Source organism: Lotus japonicus, chromosome 1, assembly GCF_012489685.1.
Source record: "Lotus japonicus ecotype B-129 chromosome 1, LjGifu_v1.2".
In the NCBI taxonomy this organism is placed as follows: domain Eukaryota; kingdom Viridiplantae; phylum Streptophyta; class Magnoliopsida; order Fabales; family Fabaceae; genus Lotus; species Lotus japonicus.
In genome coordinates, this window is record NC_080041.1 from 89,439,800 (window position 1) to 89,455,532 (window position 15,733).

General features: G+C 36.5%; 2 protein-coding genes across 3 annotated transcripts; both read right to left on the reverse strand.

Moving 5' to 3' along the window:
- Positions 1-7,798: 7,798 nt before the first annotated feature.
- LOC130727596 (peroxidase 7-like) lies at positions 7,799-9,830 on the reverse strand. Its single transcript, XM_057578773.1, has 2 exons — positions 9,509-9,830; positions 7,799-8,743 (listed from the first exon to the last, which is right to left on the reverse strand). Exons 1-2 carry the CDS (start codon positions 9,755-9,757, stop codon positions 7,994-7,996), a joined length of 999 nt encoding a protein of 332 aa, XP_057434756.1. The 5' UTR covers positions 9,758-9,830; the 3' UTR covers positions 7,799-7,993.
- Positions 9,831-10,395: 565 nt separating this feature from the next.
- LOC130727598 (uncharacterized) lies at positions 10,396-14,349 on the reverse strand. Of its 2 annotated transcripts, none has more exons than XM_057578774.1 (5): positions 14,192-14,349; positions 12,953-13,414; positions 11,711-11,794; positions 11,533-11,622; positions 10,396-10,984 (listed from the first exon to the last, which is right to left on the reverse strand). In XM_057578774.1, exons 2-5 carry the CDS (start codon positions 13,352-13,354, stop codon positions 10,721-10,723), a joined length of 840 nt encoding a protein of 279 aa, XP_057434757.1. In that variant the 5' UTR covers positions 13,355-13,414; positions 14,192-14,349; the 3' UTR covers positions 10,396-10,720. The 2 variants fall into 2 exon arrangements, with proteins under 2 accessions (XP_057434757.1, XP_057434758.1); XM_057578775.1 differs by having other exon boundaries at positions 12,953-13,377; positions 14,192-14,348.
- Positions 14,350-15,733: the final 1,384 nt, after the last annotated feature.

Consider the following 15,733-nt stretch of genomic DNA (forward strand, 5'->3'; position numbering starts at 1 on the left):
CAAAGTTTTGTTACTGAAAGAATTGGTTTTGTTTTTGTATCTGAGTATCATTTTGTGTATCCGAACATAGTTACCTGGTTCTTCATTTTTTGGTGGAACCGCGTACCAGTTCGCGCGTACCAATTCGCGGTACTTTTGCGAACTGGTTCTCTCCCATACGCGTATTGGTACTCCATTTTCAGGTTCCGGATTTTTTTTCCTTTTTTGAAGATTTTTGAATTCCAGAAGACATATTTGAAAAGGTCAAGTAGTATAATGGTGCCACAAATCTCGTGAATCTCTCTTAATTGATTCAATTTCAGTTTTTTTATTAAACTACAATTAATACTCCCTATATATTAAACAACAAGTCTGATTATATATATAAACAACAAATCTTTCCACACAAAAAAAATATAAACAACAAATCATGTTCAAATAATGGAATGAAAATTGTTACTTAGGTTCTCAATTGGCAATAATTATTTGACTTTTTATCATAAAATTTACATGAGAGTGCTAATTAATTAATTAAAACGTATCACGTACCAAAATGACGAACCGACTCTATATACCCCCCTCGTACCACATATTTTTTTAATCGCGAACCACGTTCCGGTACCCGTACCGCGTACCGCAACGTATGGAGAACCAGGTAACTATATTCCGAAGTATCATTGTTTTATCTTGTCTTTTCAATGTAGGTACTAGTAAGAGAGTTAAGATGCATGGCATGGCATGGCATAGCGTGGGGTGAAGTCTCGAGAGACAGACAGGTTTAGAGGGGATATATAGGTTTGGTCTTGTTGTTCTCCACATGAATTGATGATGGACCCTTCAACTAATTAATTATAAAACCATGCATAGGCCAAACATCAAAACGTGGGGCATGCAATTCAACTGCAAGTCTGCAACCTACCCATTTCACCTTAGGGTGAAAATGAAATGATGAAAGAACAGCAGCTAGTGGAAATAGGAAAATATATGTCATCAAAAAGAGGATATTTATGGAGTGTGTCACCGGCGACGAAACCGGCATCCGTCACAGTCTATGTCTCCTGGCCACATTTCACTTTGATAGCGACTGTCGGCAACCTTGTGAAGCCACACGTATTTCCCATTGCCACCCACTCAGCTGGTTCCCGGTTCGATTTGGCATTTTCTGAAGCCCTCTTGCATTGTTCTTTTCACCAATCATGCAGCACCATTGTCTTTTATATGATATGTCCCCTTCCTTTTAAACAACAAATAAAAGGGGGAGGGAAAAAGATGACAAAAGTTATGCTATTTTCAAAGGAAGAAGTTGGAGGTATGACGTATTAGTCATTAAGTTAATGTTTTGATATAGAAATTTGAAAATAGATCATGCGTTGTGAAATTGTGGAGAACTTTGAAATAATGCGATCACAATTGCGTCTGGGATGCTGATGTGAGGACTTTAAAATTTTGTTACAGTGGTGACTGTTTCTCCTAAAGGGAAAATCATAATATTTTCTTGAGAAGAAACTAACAACCATCACATTTGAAGACTTGAAGGTTTGCGAGAGTTATTTCGTTAGCTCATGTTTCTAGCCTTCTTGACATCAGTGTCGATGTGAATAGATTAAAAGACTTGTTGCAGTAACAAAAATGTTTAACAGCTCTACAGCTAAACAAGTGGTTCATAATTCATGAATGCATTTCATATGATGAATGAAAGTAAAGTGAATCATGAGCCTTTTATTAGTATATAGGTTGTTAAGGTTTGTATTCCCTGTAAATGGGTTTCACTCAAACTGACCCACCGTGGTGCAGTTGAATTCTGAGCGTTGGATTGGGGTTTAAATGATCCAATGGTTGGCCTTCGTTACCTGTTAATGGATATAGGAGGATTTTGGAAACTAAAAAATTATTTGCAATCAGAGACATAAGAAAGTGAAAAGCTTGATCTGGTTCCGTTCCCTTTCCCATTCTTTCAGATCGTTCCATGGTATCGTTCCATTACGGTCCTCTGTAATCCGTAATCTCCTCCGAAATTCGTCATCGGTGTCAGTGGTCGTAGTTCACCGGCGGTAACGTTCGTCGTCGGTCGCGGCGCTCCCTTTAGCAAACGTCGCGAACCCTAAACGGGTTTTCCTTCGATAAAAGGGTTGTTCTTCTGTGACAACCTCTGAGCTTAATTCCAACCATCGCGAATTCATTCCAACCTGCTGAAAATGGAGGCATTCAGTCGGAACCATAGCCAGGAGCATGCGCATTATTGACTCATGTGAAGGGACTCTCGATGGAGGTACTGTTCAAGATGGGTTCAAAATATAGCCTCAAATTATGATTAGAATCTGTTCAAATTATAGCCTGAAATTATTGGGGAAATTATGTTGTGGGTTTTTCATTCAATTGGCAATTGAATTGTGTGGTATTCATGCGTGGCATTTAGATGTTTAGATGTTTCATGACAGTTCTTTTGTATTGAGAGTTCACATTAACACATTAAACATATATCTTGTTGTGGAATGTTGTAACTGGGAGCCTTGCCTTTTAACTGTGAGGCAATTGATGGGTGAATAGGCATGAGCAATTTTATATACATGACAAGGTTGATGCTATGGAGTTGAATGTTAATTGCAGTAGATGATAGGCTTAGATGATATCCTGAGAAAGCAGACATTTATTTGCTTAATTTGAGAGTGATAAATATGATCTGATATGTGAATAAAAGATCTATCCTTCAACACGATTACAGGGTTCCTCCTCCACTTCGACGGACGCACCAGCAACGCCACCCACGGTGTTACTCGATGGCGAAAACTCCAACAATGTCGTCTTTCACCGTCGACACAAACGCAGAACGATCGACCTGGGCCGCGATGTCCAACAAACACCTCAACGATCGACCTGGGTTTTCCTCAGAGCTCATAGGTTTTTTCACATGTTGGAAACTTGTTTGATTATTTTATTTCCATACAGGTTCTCAACTCTTATATGTGTACACTCTCAGACAGATATGGAGGACTGAACTGCAATTTTTATGATTTATTACTGGTCAACCCACTATGTCCACCTATAATAACAGGTAAAGTCAAAGTGAACCATGGTGGGTCGCCCTGTAAATACATTTGAGACTATTTTGATAAATGTTTTCACGTTTACACCATTTCGTCAGAGAGATGATTTAACCAGATCAAATCTCAGTAATCACTAGAGACCAGTTCAAGGCACCGCACAATACTCTTAATCTTTCAAATATTGCTCAGTGACATTTTCCCTATTATCAATGTTCAACAAATAGTAGATGTGAAATTTTAGCTCATTTCCTATCTTTGAACTCATTTGACAAACTTTTATCTACTGCTTGTCGCAATAAACCACCTCATACTTCCACCATGATAAAAAGAAAAAAAAGGAATGAAGCAATTGGATCGTCTTATCTCAAACTTTTTTCCATTTTAAATTCTTCTGTCAATGATCTTATTCACCATGACCAAAATTGAACTGGATTCCACACATCACTTCATCAATCTAATCCATTTCTTACAATATTCTGTCCTTTTTAACACATCGAACCAAAAATTGAAACAAACTAAGTCGTATCCATTCTCAAAATCAATGCTGAATATGCAACATGGCGTTTTCTCTTTCTTGGCCTCATATCCACTATCTTCCCCTACGAACACAATTTGATTTCTTTTTTATTACACTACTTTGACTTTTTTTAGTCTACCTACAACCTTAGCTATAATCTTGTACAAGCAACCAATAAGAGAAATTTTTCTATGCTATCCTTACCCTATTGGATTCTCATCAATTTCTGGAATTAAACCTATGATTGGAGAATTACATCCATATTGTGTAGGACCCCACCATGATCATGAAATTCATTTAACAATACTCTCCATATATCTTCGTCAAAAACAATACTCTCCATATATTCAAATGAGAAATATTCCTATATCTAAGAATTGATAAACTTAAAATTAAAATCATCTGAATTTGCTGCCATCACACTCCCTCTCAACTGATTTGATCTCCTCAATTTCAACACTTGCAGTTAAAAGATTATTCTCTTCCACACTTAGACTTTTAGAGTTTATACCATTCTACCTAAGTCTACTTCTACTTGGTTTCCTTAAACCTGTCTTCAAAAAAATAACTTCACTCCCCTCTTGACCCTTCCTAGCTTATCTACCCATTCATTTCTCAGTTTTAGCCTAGATATAGACTTTGACCTGCTTCTCTTATTTATTACCGCGTGAAAGTATCTTTCGCTTTATCCCCTCTCGTACCCACATACATCTAAATTTTTGCCATAAAATATGTTCATCCAGATTTGACAACCTCCAAAGATATGCAATTAGCTCCCTTCTTTTTACCAAATCACATTCACGTAGAAGTGATGCTGGAAATAGGCCGAGCCGAGTCAAGCTTTGCGTGGCCTAGGCCTGACCTGCATTCTCTTTTCGTGACCCAAGCCTGGCTTGTGGCCTATCAATATGCCAAATTTTATGGCTTGGCTTGACCTTTTCTAAGGTATGGCCTGGCCTACAAGCCTTTTTAAAAGTCTATTTAACAGACAATTTTATCAAAAGAAGGTCATTAGGCTGGTATATCATTGCACTTTCTTTTTAAATAAAAAAATATGTATCATTGCATTTCAAAAACTAAACATATATCATTGCAGGAGAGGTGGACTTGGCAGTGGCAGATCGGTAGTGGCGGCACGCTGCAGCCTGCGTCCTGTGCGGCTGAAGATGTGCTATGATGAATATGTCTGGAACGTTTCTAATCTAGGTTAGGGTAGGGACTTAGGGTTTTCTTTTATACTAAATTATACATCAGTTTAAAAAAAAAAATTATATATAATTATATTATATTTATTTATATTATTAATAAAAATAAAATATAAGTACTAAGTAGGTCGGCCTATCAGACTAAATAGGTTTTTTAAATTGTTTGAGCCGGACCTTTTTAGTTAAACAATTGTTATTCTGCTTCGTCAACCGTGGGAGGTGCGACTGGTGCACACTTTGCGTGAGGGGAATGCTTGCGCGGATTTCCTAGCTAAGATGGGAGCTAGTCAAGACTTGGATTTCCTCCTTGTTCAGGACCCCCCTCCTGGCCTGGAGCCGTTGTTATTGGCTGACTCTCTGGGGACAATTTTTGTTCGGCTGTAGGGGTTTTTTTGCTTTCCAGTTTTCTGTTTTGCTTCTTTGTGGTTGAGCATAAAAAAAACAAGCCTTTTATCCAATTTGTCCAACCTATTTATTCCTTCCACATTCATATTAATTTCTCCTCTTACATAATCAAAGATTTCCTAATTCTCGCTCCTCAATTAACTTATTAGGCTTTTTTTATTAACCACATGTGCTTCATTCCCACTCACTTCCAATTCTTTCCACTTTTGCTCCGCAAATTTACAGGACGTTGGATTTTCCACACAAAAATCTAAAACTCTAAGGTTGTGTTTGGATGGGGGAATATTTGAGGGGAATGTAATTTTAGATGGTATTTCAAATCCCTTCAATTAAAATACCTTGTTTGGATATCTAATGTGGAGAATTCTTAAATTACTAGTAATTAAATGAGGTATTTTACTCAATAAGATTTAGGGTAATTGAAATCACCTCAAAATAGGAGGAATTTCAAATTCTTCATCTCTCCCTTAACCCTATCTAAATTCAGTAAAAAAAAATTAATCTCGGCTAAAAACCCTAAAATCGGCCATAAACTCGAAAGTCAACCAAAAACTCAAAAATCGGCCCAAAACCCTAAAAATTGGTCCGACACTCAAAAATCGGCCGAAAACAGAAAGATGGTCCAAAACCCTAAAAATCGGCTGAAAACTCGAAAGTCAACACAAAACCCTAAAAATTTGCCGATAACCCTAAGAATCGGCCGAAAACGTGAAAGTCGGCATGAAACTCAAAAATCGACCCAAAAACCCTAAACTCGGCTGAAAACTCAAAAATCGGCCGAAAACTCAAAATTCGGCCGAAAACTCTAAAATCGGTCCAAAACCCAAAAAATCAGCAAAAAACTCAAAAATCAGCACAAAACCCTAAAAATCGGCCAGACAAACAAAAATTGACCGAAAACCCAAAATCGGCTCATAACCCTAAAAATTGGCCGATAACCCTAAGAATCGGCCGAAAACGTGAAAGTTTGGCCGAAACTCAAAAATCAACCCAAAACCCTAAAATCGGCCGAAAACTCAAAAATCGGCCCATAACCCTAAAAATCGACCTGACTCTCAAATATCGGCCGAAAACTCAAAAGCCGTCCGACAACCCTAAAAATCGGCCCGACTCGAAAAAATCGACCGAAAACACAAAAGTCGGCACGAAACCCTAAAATTCGCCCCGACCCTAAAAAATTGACCGAAAACCCAAAATCGGCCCATAATCCTAAAAATTGGCCGATCTAAAAATTGGCCGATAACCCTAAGAATCGGCCGAAAACGTGAAATTCGGCCCGAAACTCAAAAATCCCCAAAACCCAAAAGTCGGCCGAAAACTCAAAAATCGGCCTAAAACCTGAAAGTTGGCCCAAAACCCTAAAAATGGGCTCGATTCTCAAAAATCGGCCGAAAACTCGAAATTCGGCACAAAACTCTAAAAATCGGCTGAAAACCCGAAAGGTCGGGTTTTAGGTTTTTCGGTCAATTTTTGAGTGTCGGGCTGATTTTTAGGGTTTTGTGCCGACTTTTGAGTTTTCGGACGATTTTTTAGAGTCGGGCAATTTTTAGGGTTTTCGGCCGATTTTTGAGTTTCCAGTCGATTTTTGGGTTTTGGGGATTTTTGAGTTTCGGGCCGAATTTCACGTTTTCGGCCGATTCTTAGGGTTATCGGCCAATTTTTAGGATTATGGGCCGATTTTGGGTTTTCGATCAATTTTTTAGGGTTGGGGCGATTTTTAGGGTTTTGTGCCGACTTTTGAGTTTTCGGCCGATTTTTTCGAGTCGGGCCGATTTTTAGGGTTTTCGGACGGCTTTTGAGTTTTCAGCCGATATTTGAGAGTCAGGTCGATTTTTAGGGTTATGGGCCGATTTTTGAGTTTCGAGTCGAGTTTCACGTTTTCGGCCTATTTTTAGGGATTTCTTGCCGTTTTAGGGTTTTGGGCCGCTTTTTAGGGTTTTGTGTCGACTTTTGAGTTTTCGGCTGATTATTGAGAGTCGGGCCGATTTTTAGGGGTTTCGACTGATTTTTAGGTTTTCGGCCGATTTTTGGGTTTTCGGCCGACTTTCAGTTTTTTCAGCCACTTTTTAGGCTTTTATGTCGACTTTTAAGGTTTCGGTCTATTTTTGAGAGTCGGGCTGATTTTTAGGATTTTCGGCCGATTATATTAAGATAAAAACAATTAAATGAAGGAAATTCATTTCTATTACCCAAACAAAGAATTTTACAATTGAGCGAATTTCAACATTTTATCCAAACAATAAAATTTGAAATTCAAGGGAATTCAATTGATTCAATTGAATTCCCTAGCATTTAAAATCCCTTGAATTTCTACAATCCCTCATCCAAACACAACCTAAAAGGTTTAGTCCCTCGGTCCATGTCTACATGCTTCACAACAAGATGGAAGTGATCAGAAATTGCTATAATAAGAACTGTTTGGGAGCAATTAAGCCATTTTAAAATCCACTCATGAGACACTAGGAATCTGTCAATCCCACTTTTGGCATGTCCTCCGCTCCTGAACCAAGTGATTTTCCTATTTAACATAGGAAGATCCAATAATATTTCAATGAAATGTTTAAACTCGTCAATTTCTTAGAAGCTCTTAAGTCAAGAATCTACAAGTTTTAGCTAGTTTCTTTAATATTCTAAAATTAATCTTTCAGTTGGATACTAATAAACTGCCAAATTATAATTGGTTTGCAAATAAATCTTAGTAAGTAACTGTAACACACAATACCCATAGCAAGCTCACTGTTGACTTCAGTTCCCAAACAAGCCAACCCTTGCTAAACTATATATTGTCATCGCAAATGTAAATTGAAACTAGGAAGCTAGCCACACATCATGCAGGGCACCAATTAGACACGATTGATAAAATTACAATTCACTCTGATTTCACCTTCATTAGGCCTAGTCATGACTTGAACATTCCCAAGCTTCACCATTGACACAGCAAACTGGCTAGTAAAAAGGAAAGGCTGTGTTGCAAATGCTTCCACAAAAGGAGCTGTCCTTGCATCAGAAAACAGTGATTGATCTGTTGACAACAGCCCCACTTTCCTCACAAGGTTTGTGTAGTAGGTTGTGTCAAATTTCCTTGGTGTTATGACATCAAGGTGCACCAAATCCAACACCCCTTGACACCTTTTCCTTAACAATTTTAAGTAATAGACATTCAGTGAGGGATCAGGTTTTCCAGTTCCACTAAAGTTGTAAAGCCTGTCAGCAAAAGAGGAGCAAGTGCTCCTCCCAATTGTGTGTGAGCCTGAGAGAGTGACCAAATCAAGCATGTCTAGCCCTCTTTTTTGGAAAAATTGAAGCAATGCTGTGATGTTTTCATGGCCTTGAGGAACCAGAGAGGCTTCTTTGGCTAAGGAAATCTTGCCATCTTTGCGTCCAAATGGGACTTCCCAGAAGGGTCCTCCAGCTAGAATAGTAGCATCTCTTGCAGCTGCAGTGAGAATGTCAGCACAAGAAACTGTTCTTGGACACCTTCTTTCTATCTCAGCCTTGATGTCATCAATCATCTGAAAACCTCTCAGTGTTCTGCTCTCATAGGCATTCCTCTCACTTCCTTTGTGGTTAAGCAAAATTGATGCATCACATCCCTGCATTTTGATAAATTGCAGTCATCAAAACAATTCAATTCACATGTACATCATCTTAGAATTTGGGTTAAGCCTAATTATACCTCAAAGATAGTTCAGGGGTGAGATTGTTCTACCCACTATCATGACTTATTTTGGTAATATTTGTAGTCAATGCACCTCTCAACACCTCTTACACTTAAAGCTGGACATCTAGAATGTAAAATTTGGGGCTAGGCATCTTATAGATACTCATTATAGGTGGCTTAACAAACATATTTAAGATAGACTATCATACCATTTTACAATTTGGGTTAAGTCAAACCCTATCGCAAAAGCTTTTGCGATGAAGTTAGGCCTAACCCGAATTGTAACATTAAAGCAACCAGTCTAATTGAAAATTTAAATCATGATTAGCAAGCTAATAAACTTACAACAATTATTCGATTGGACATAATTTCAGTGTAAACTTTATGGCATTGTTATTTATTGCATATTCGGATACACGATGAAAACCATTATGAGGCAAAATTACGGAAGATAAAAGTAATTTATCCTAGCTTTAGTAGTTGTTCACTGTGATTTTGGTCTCTCCGTTATTTTCTATCGTGTATCCAAACATGTACTTACTCAAGATTCACATGTATCATTTAAATGAGTCAATCATTGTCATTCAGGTAGGACTACGTACTATAACCAGGAAACCTCTTCCTCTAAGTGTTTAAGAACTTTATGACATTGTTCGATGCATGTTGCAAACTGCATAGAGAAGGAGTTAGTGATTACCCTGATGGCACAGTCATGGAAATGCAGGCGAATGATGGAAGGGGCCAGGGTGGGATCCTTCTTAACCCAAGCAGCAACCTTTTGTGAGACAATGCCTTCAGCAGCTGGGCATGTTGTATGATAGTGACCAGTGGAAAGCAATGCTTCAGGAGGTACATTGAGCACTTTTCCTGGGACAGGGAGACCATAGCTGTTGCTCAGCACCAATGCGATTGAAAGAAGGAACAAGGAAATGTGGTGGAACTTCATGTTGCAATTAATGACAGGTTGTGTTGATTTGTTTGTTCGATGCAATTGTGAGGGAAGTCATGCACATATTTAAGGGACAGAATATTGATCAAAACGTGGTAGGCACTAAGCACTTTCATTGCTTAAGGTTGACATTAATGCCAACATCCCAGGTTTATTTGGGGTTATAAGCCGGTATGCAAAATTAGTAGTCAGCACGAATGTACAAAAAAATTATAATTTAACGAAGTTGCTTGTGACAAGAAACTTACATGAATTGCAACTCTACTCTTTGAAGCAGGATTACCTTCTATTTGGCTTTTCTTTACTAGTTTTCTCCGTCATTCAATCGCGAAGACTATTATAAATAATAATTCTAAGAGAAGACTTCAAAACTTATAAATAATACAAAGGGTTTAGGGTCTACATTGAACTCAACATGATAAAAATGTTACTTCTTTAATTCACATTAAACTCAACGTGATAAATTCTAACTTTTTCGTTAATATCTTTAGATATGTACAATCACACAAGGTTTGCATCAATCCCGAACCAAACATACACTTTTGGGAGTGTAATTTTTCAAATAAATACAATTTTGTGAGTGTAATTTTTCAAATAAAGCGTTTATAGCAAGATACTTGCGTTGCTTAAATGAATGACAAAAAAAGACAAGGCTGTTTTCTCATTATTTGTCCCAAAGGAAATTTAAATTTATCTCACTGAATTAACTACCTGCGCATGGCAAGATACTGCATAAAAAACTCTGGAAGTAACTAACTAAGACCGTTTACATCATAAAGAATTACAACTCCCTAAAAAACTGGCACCAAACACTTATTAAGCGCATGTTTGGAAATTCTTCTACAATTAACTATAAAATAACTAAAATCATAATCAATTATGGAGAGAAACTTCTGTGAGTAGCCTCTGGATTTCAGAATTGATTTTAAGGAAATCGAAGTTGATCCAAACATGTCATAATTAAGCTGATAAAACGGGAACATCTTTGCTTCCTTCAACTAAAAATGGAATTGGCTTGGTTGGTGCAGGCAGCCGACCAATGCTATCAACTTTATCCTTTTGCTTTGGAGGAGGTCTAGCTGCTTTAGGCAACAATCTTCCCTTCTTTTCAAACCATTCTGGCTTCAGCAGTGCCTTAAAGCCCAACTTATTGTAATACACCTTTCTCACAGACCCACCAGCTGCTTCAACTGCTTCCTTAGCTCTAACAGTGACCCTTGATACCTGTAATCTCACCATATCACAAGCATGCTCAGGTTTTAAGCCTAATGAGTTTATAAATTACAATTACAAAGCATAACTAATAATTTAGTATTTTAAACAAAAAAAGGACCAATTTTGCATTTACTTTCTTGTTGACAAACAATAGCACATTACAGAACCATAATCACAGACCATGCGAGTTATTTGTAAACAGTTTTAGAAAACTGTGAAGATATAAACTTTGAAGATATGAGGATAATAGTAATATCAACTTTTTTTAAAACAAATTCGAGGTTGAATGCAGTCTCAAGCCAATAGTTAGTTCTTTAATGTTTAGATACATACTACAACATTTGTATACCATTCCATTTGCCAAGGTCAAAACATGGCTGATCCCACTTTTGATTGTTTATGCTGCCAATAGAAAAAGAGAGCAGGCTCTCAATTCGTTATTTAAGTAATCATATTCTATTTAATGAGGTAAGATTGATGATTAGATACGACCAATCGTGAAAATATGACATTAGAAAAAGATCAGTTCATTTTTAAAAAATGTAATCATATTCTACCTCTAGATGAATGGGCCACAGAATCTGTTCAGAGCCACGCCCCATCAACCGTACTCCATCTTGTATTTGCTTCCCTATTGCCCCTGAGTCCTACGGTAATAATAATAATGAGCAGAAGAATGATCAGAAGCACATGAAGTAAACAATTCCATTTGAAGTGAGGTAACAATCAGCAAACCTTGAGTGTTTTCATTGTAATCAGTTCAGAAGAATCTATCTTCCCTGCATTGATAAGCTTTGCGATTTTTCCCAACCCTACTGGCTGCAAAGCAGATATAAAAAAATATGAAAATAGCCAGTGAGAAAGAGAGGGGGAAGGTTTGAACGCTAGCAGAGTGTCCAAATAAAAGAGATCAAGTCATGGCCGTGGCTTCACCATCTTATAAATGTATATAGGTAAAACAATTGGATAAGATCAACAATCACAAACAAAGTACAAATAGTTAAAACAGACTGGGATAAGATCCCTTTAATACAATTAACTAAATTAAGTATAAACCGACATACATCTGCTGTCAGCGCTCACAATACTTTAAGTGAAGACATGCTTGGCAATGGGCAAATGGAAAAGAAAGGTTCATATCAATTAAAACAAACTTAGCCACTCAAAAATATATATATTCACAGGATAATGTAGTCTTGAAAAGAAAAATTGGATTAAGCAAATGATGTCTTGTAATAAAAACAACACCTAATATCTGCATTAAGCATAGCACTTTAGCTTCAAAAGAAGGTTATCAGGACTGTTTCTTATGTAATATTTCATTTCTCAAAATGATAGAAATACACCAAAAAAAGAGAAACTGATAATGATGACCAAAAGATTGATCTTTTGCAAACACCCACTCCCATCTTTAAGTCGATCTTTTAACAAAATAACTGCCTCAAAGCTATAAAGAGCATCCTTAGTTCCTTACTATGTTCCAAAATTTCAACCAAATGTAATTGATCATGCTCTAAAAGACAACAACAGTATAGGCCTGTGTCTATTGGTACTGGCAACTACATGAAATGGCATATAGAGTCTTCCAGATGGCAAAAATAGTAAATCACACATGAGATGCAACTGGTCAACTTGGCAATAGACCAAAATATATCTCTTTTCCTTTTTCCTCCATTATTCAGCAACTAAATTATGAAAAATAAGTTTACAGGGCAAAAGTGCATCAAATAACAAACATGACCTCCAGGAAATACATTTGGTCCATGAAAGGATTGTATCAGGTTCAGTAATTTGCCAGGATGCAGCAAAAAAATTAGGTACATGTAAGAGTCTAAATTAAATACCTTAACTACTAGTATAAAAATTGGTCAGCAGCTTTTCTTAACACACCAAAAGAAAGTATACATTTTTGGTGGTCACTATGTCCTGAGGCATAAAAACAAATAGAAAATAACATATACAAACATGAAAATATACCTGAAATGTGAGGCTAAAAGGGTTCTTGAACCCACGTTTTGGCATTCTTCGACGAAGAGGGGTCTGGCCTCCTTCAAACCCCAATTTCGAACCTTTTCTGGCTCTCTGACCTTTGTGGCCGAACCCAGCAGTCTTTCCCTTTCCAGACCCAATCCCACGCCCCCTCCTTATCTTCTGTTTTCTGGGAACATTATCTCTCAGATCATTCAACATCAGAAGACTGTAAGCTCTAAAACCTTGAAAACCCTGGAGTGTATTGGGATTAAATGCTGAATAAGCATTGCGAGAGTGAGGGAACTGCACAGGGTGAAGTTGGATAGATGGGTGTCTTATAACAGGTTTGCTGTGAATTGAGCTTCTGATGATCGATGTCGAGAGAGCAGAGAGCCTCCTTCTAAGCATTTTTCTTCTCCTCTATTCTTTCACTAATAAAAAGGAAAAGCTAATTTTGGAAATTGCAATCTTAGGCAAACCAAAATAAAACAAGAAACTGTGTTAAGAAATCAGATAAAGTGAATCACTTTATAACACTGAGAAAACTCACTAAATCCTTACAATTCCAAACAAAAAATAATAATGTAGAATCCAAGCCGCCAATCAAAAGAAAGTGTGAACTATATACCAATTTTCAAGGATACGGACTGAAATTAGTATAACAACCAACAATCAAAACAATAACCCCTAACATGCAACACAGTCTACTCCCCTAGAGAATTCATATAATCATACAAACTGGAAATCATTATGGGATAATGGTCAGCTCACTTAGGCAATAAATCAAACTCTACATAAGTATTACAGTTAGTTTTGAGATCAAAGTTTCTAGACTATTTCACATTAAACTCAGCTCTGAATAAAATCAATTTTGCAAAATCAAAATGATTCAAACACACACTAAACACTTTAGCATCAACAAAACCCATCAATGTCAATAAACAAATCAGACGAGAATTCTCGCGATAACCAGAACAACCCTTTTTCCCACCAATAGATCCCCCCATTGCACTTACAATACACCCAAGCATTTAACCAAACAGTTGGTGGTCATAACCTATGATGCACAGAGGAAATATAAAAGCTTCGATCTTGTTAAATAAGAAAAATACCCATTTGCAGCATAAAGCAAACCATGAATGAAGCGAACCCTATATCCTGGATCAAAATCAATCTATATGAAGCGAAAGGACTTTCTATGAAGGCTATTGAAAAGGGAAGTGCAAGAAACGAAACTGCTATTACCTGGTGTTGTGAGGAAGGTGATCGTGCAAGCTCGATGGTGGTCGGAAACGGAGCGCCGCCGCGGAGGGACGGAGAGGGTTGTTCAGAGAATACGGAGGAAATGAAAATGCTGTAGTGTACCCTCACAAAAATGAAAAACATTCTCATATTTGCATTTTGGTCACTATAGTTTGAAATAAGTGCAATTTTAGTTTTTTTTTTAACTCATTAAATCTTATATTTTAGAAATTAATCAAATTTACTTTTATTGTCAATATTTATGTATACTGAAAATTCTTAAATTATTTTTTTCTTTTCTCCTTATAAAAAAAACTAACAAGAAACGAACACATTACAGATTCAACAACAAGTCTTTCAATAGGATAATTTCCAACTTTGCATTTGATCTACCAACCACTCTAATAGTTGTTGTGCATATTAACAACATTTTGAGAATATAAATAATTTTGAAAAATTAAATGTTAAAATGCAATAAATTAAATTTGAAAGAATTTATGACATTAAGATATGGAGATGAGATATTTTATCTATCATACACAAACATCTAAATAATGCAAACCACTATTGAACATTCGCTTTAAAGTGGCGGTTTATAGCTCCCAAAACATTTTGTACAAGTTAAAACCACCACAAAAGTAGGTGTCTAATAGTGTTTTGCACTATTTTTTTTGGTACATAAGAAAAATAACAAAAAGAACTAAAGCTAAAGCATCCTAGATAGAGATGGAACAAGTGTGCTTTGCACTATTTGGATGTTCACTAATCTTTTTTGTATTTAATCAACACCGGTATAGCAAGCAAGATATTGACCATATAAAAATAAGAGCACAAGTTTGAATCTTAAACGAATTCGTCAAGTATGAAAAAGAGATGATATTTGATATTTCTGGATTTTAAGTAAAATATAACATTTTTATTCAATAAATTTTGAGTGGAATAATGTTTGTTTCAGATGATGTGATTGATTCAATTTGTAGAAATTTCACTGAGAAAATGAAAATTTGCTTCCATTCTAAAAATTTATCGGTAATTTGTTATTTATGTAAAGTTTGCTGTCACTGTTTGGTTTCTACTACCTTGTCTGTTTTTAGTCTCATCTTAGTAGTTGGCAGGCCATGTTTTATTGCCTTATGTGTTCTGGCCTTGTAGTGAACAGATTTCTTTTTTTTGGTCAATGTAGTGAACAGCTACTGTGTATGTCAGTATGTATTTAGTTTGGGCCTGGCCTACTTGATATGAAATCATATTTCATTGTCAAAGAAAAAAGGGGTTACACATCAGTTGTAGTTGATGAATTAAAAGGGTAATAATTGAGCTAAAATAAAATGCTTCTACAATTTTCTTGTAATGTTTGTAAATAAACTTAAAATAATTATTCTTTTATTCACAGTTAGTTTTTTTAGAAGCAAATGTTAATTGTTAGTAAATTAGTACAAATTATCCCTCATCAGGGTTTAAATCTTGACCTTTCGCTTACAATTACTCTTAACTCAACCATGTGAGCTAACCAGCAACCCCCTTATTTATAGTTAGTAACTTGGG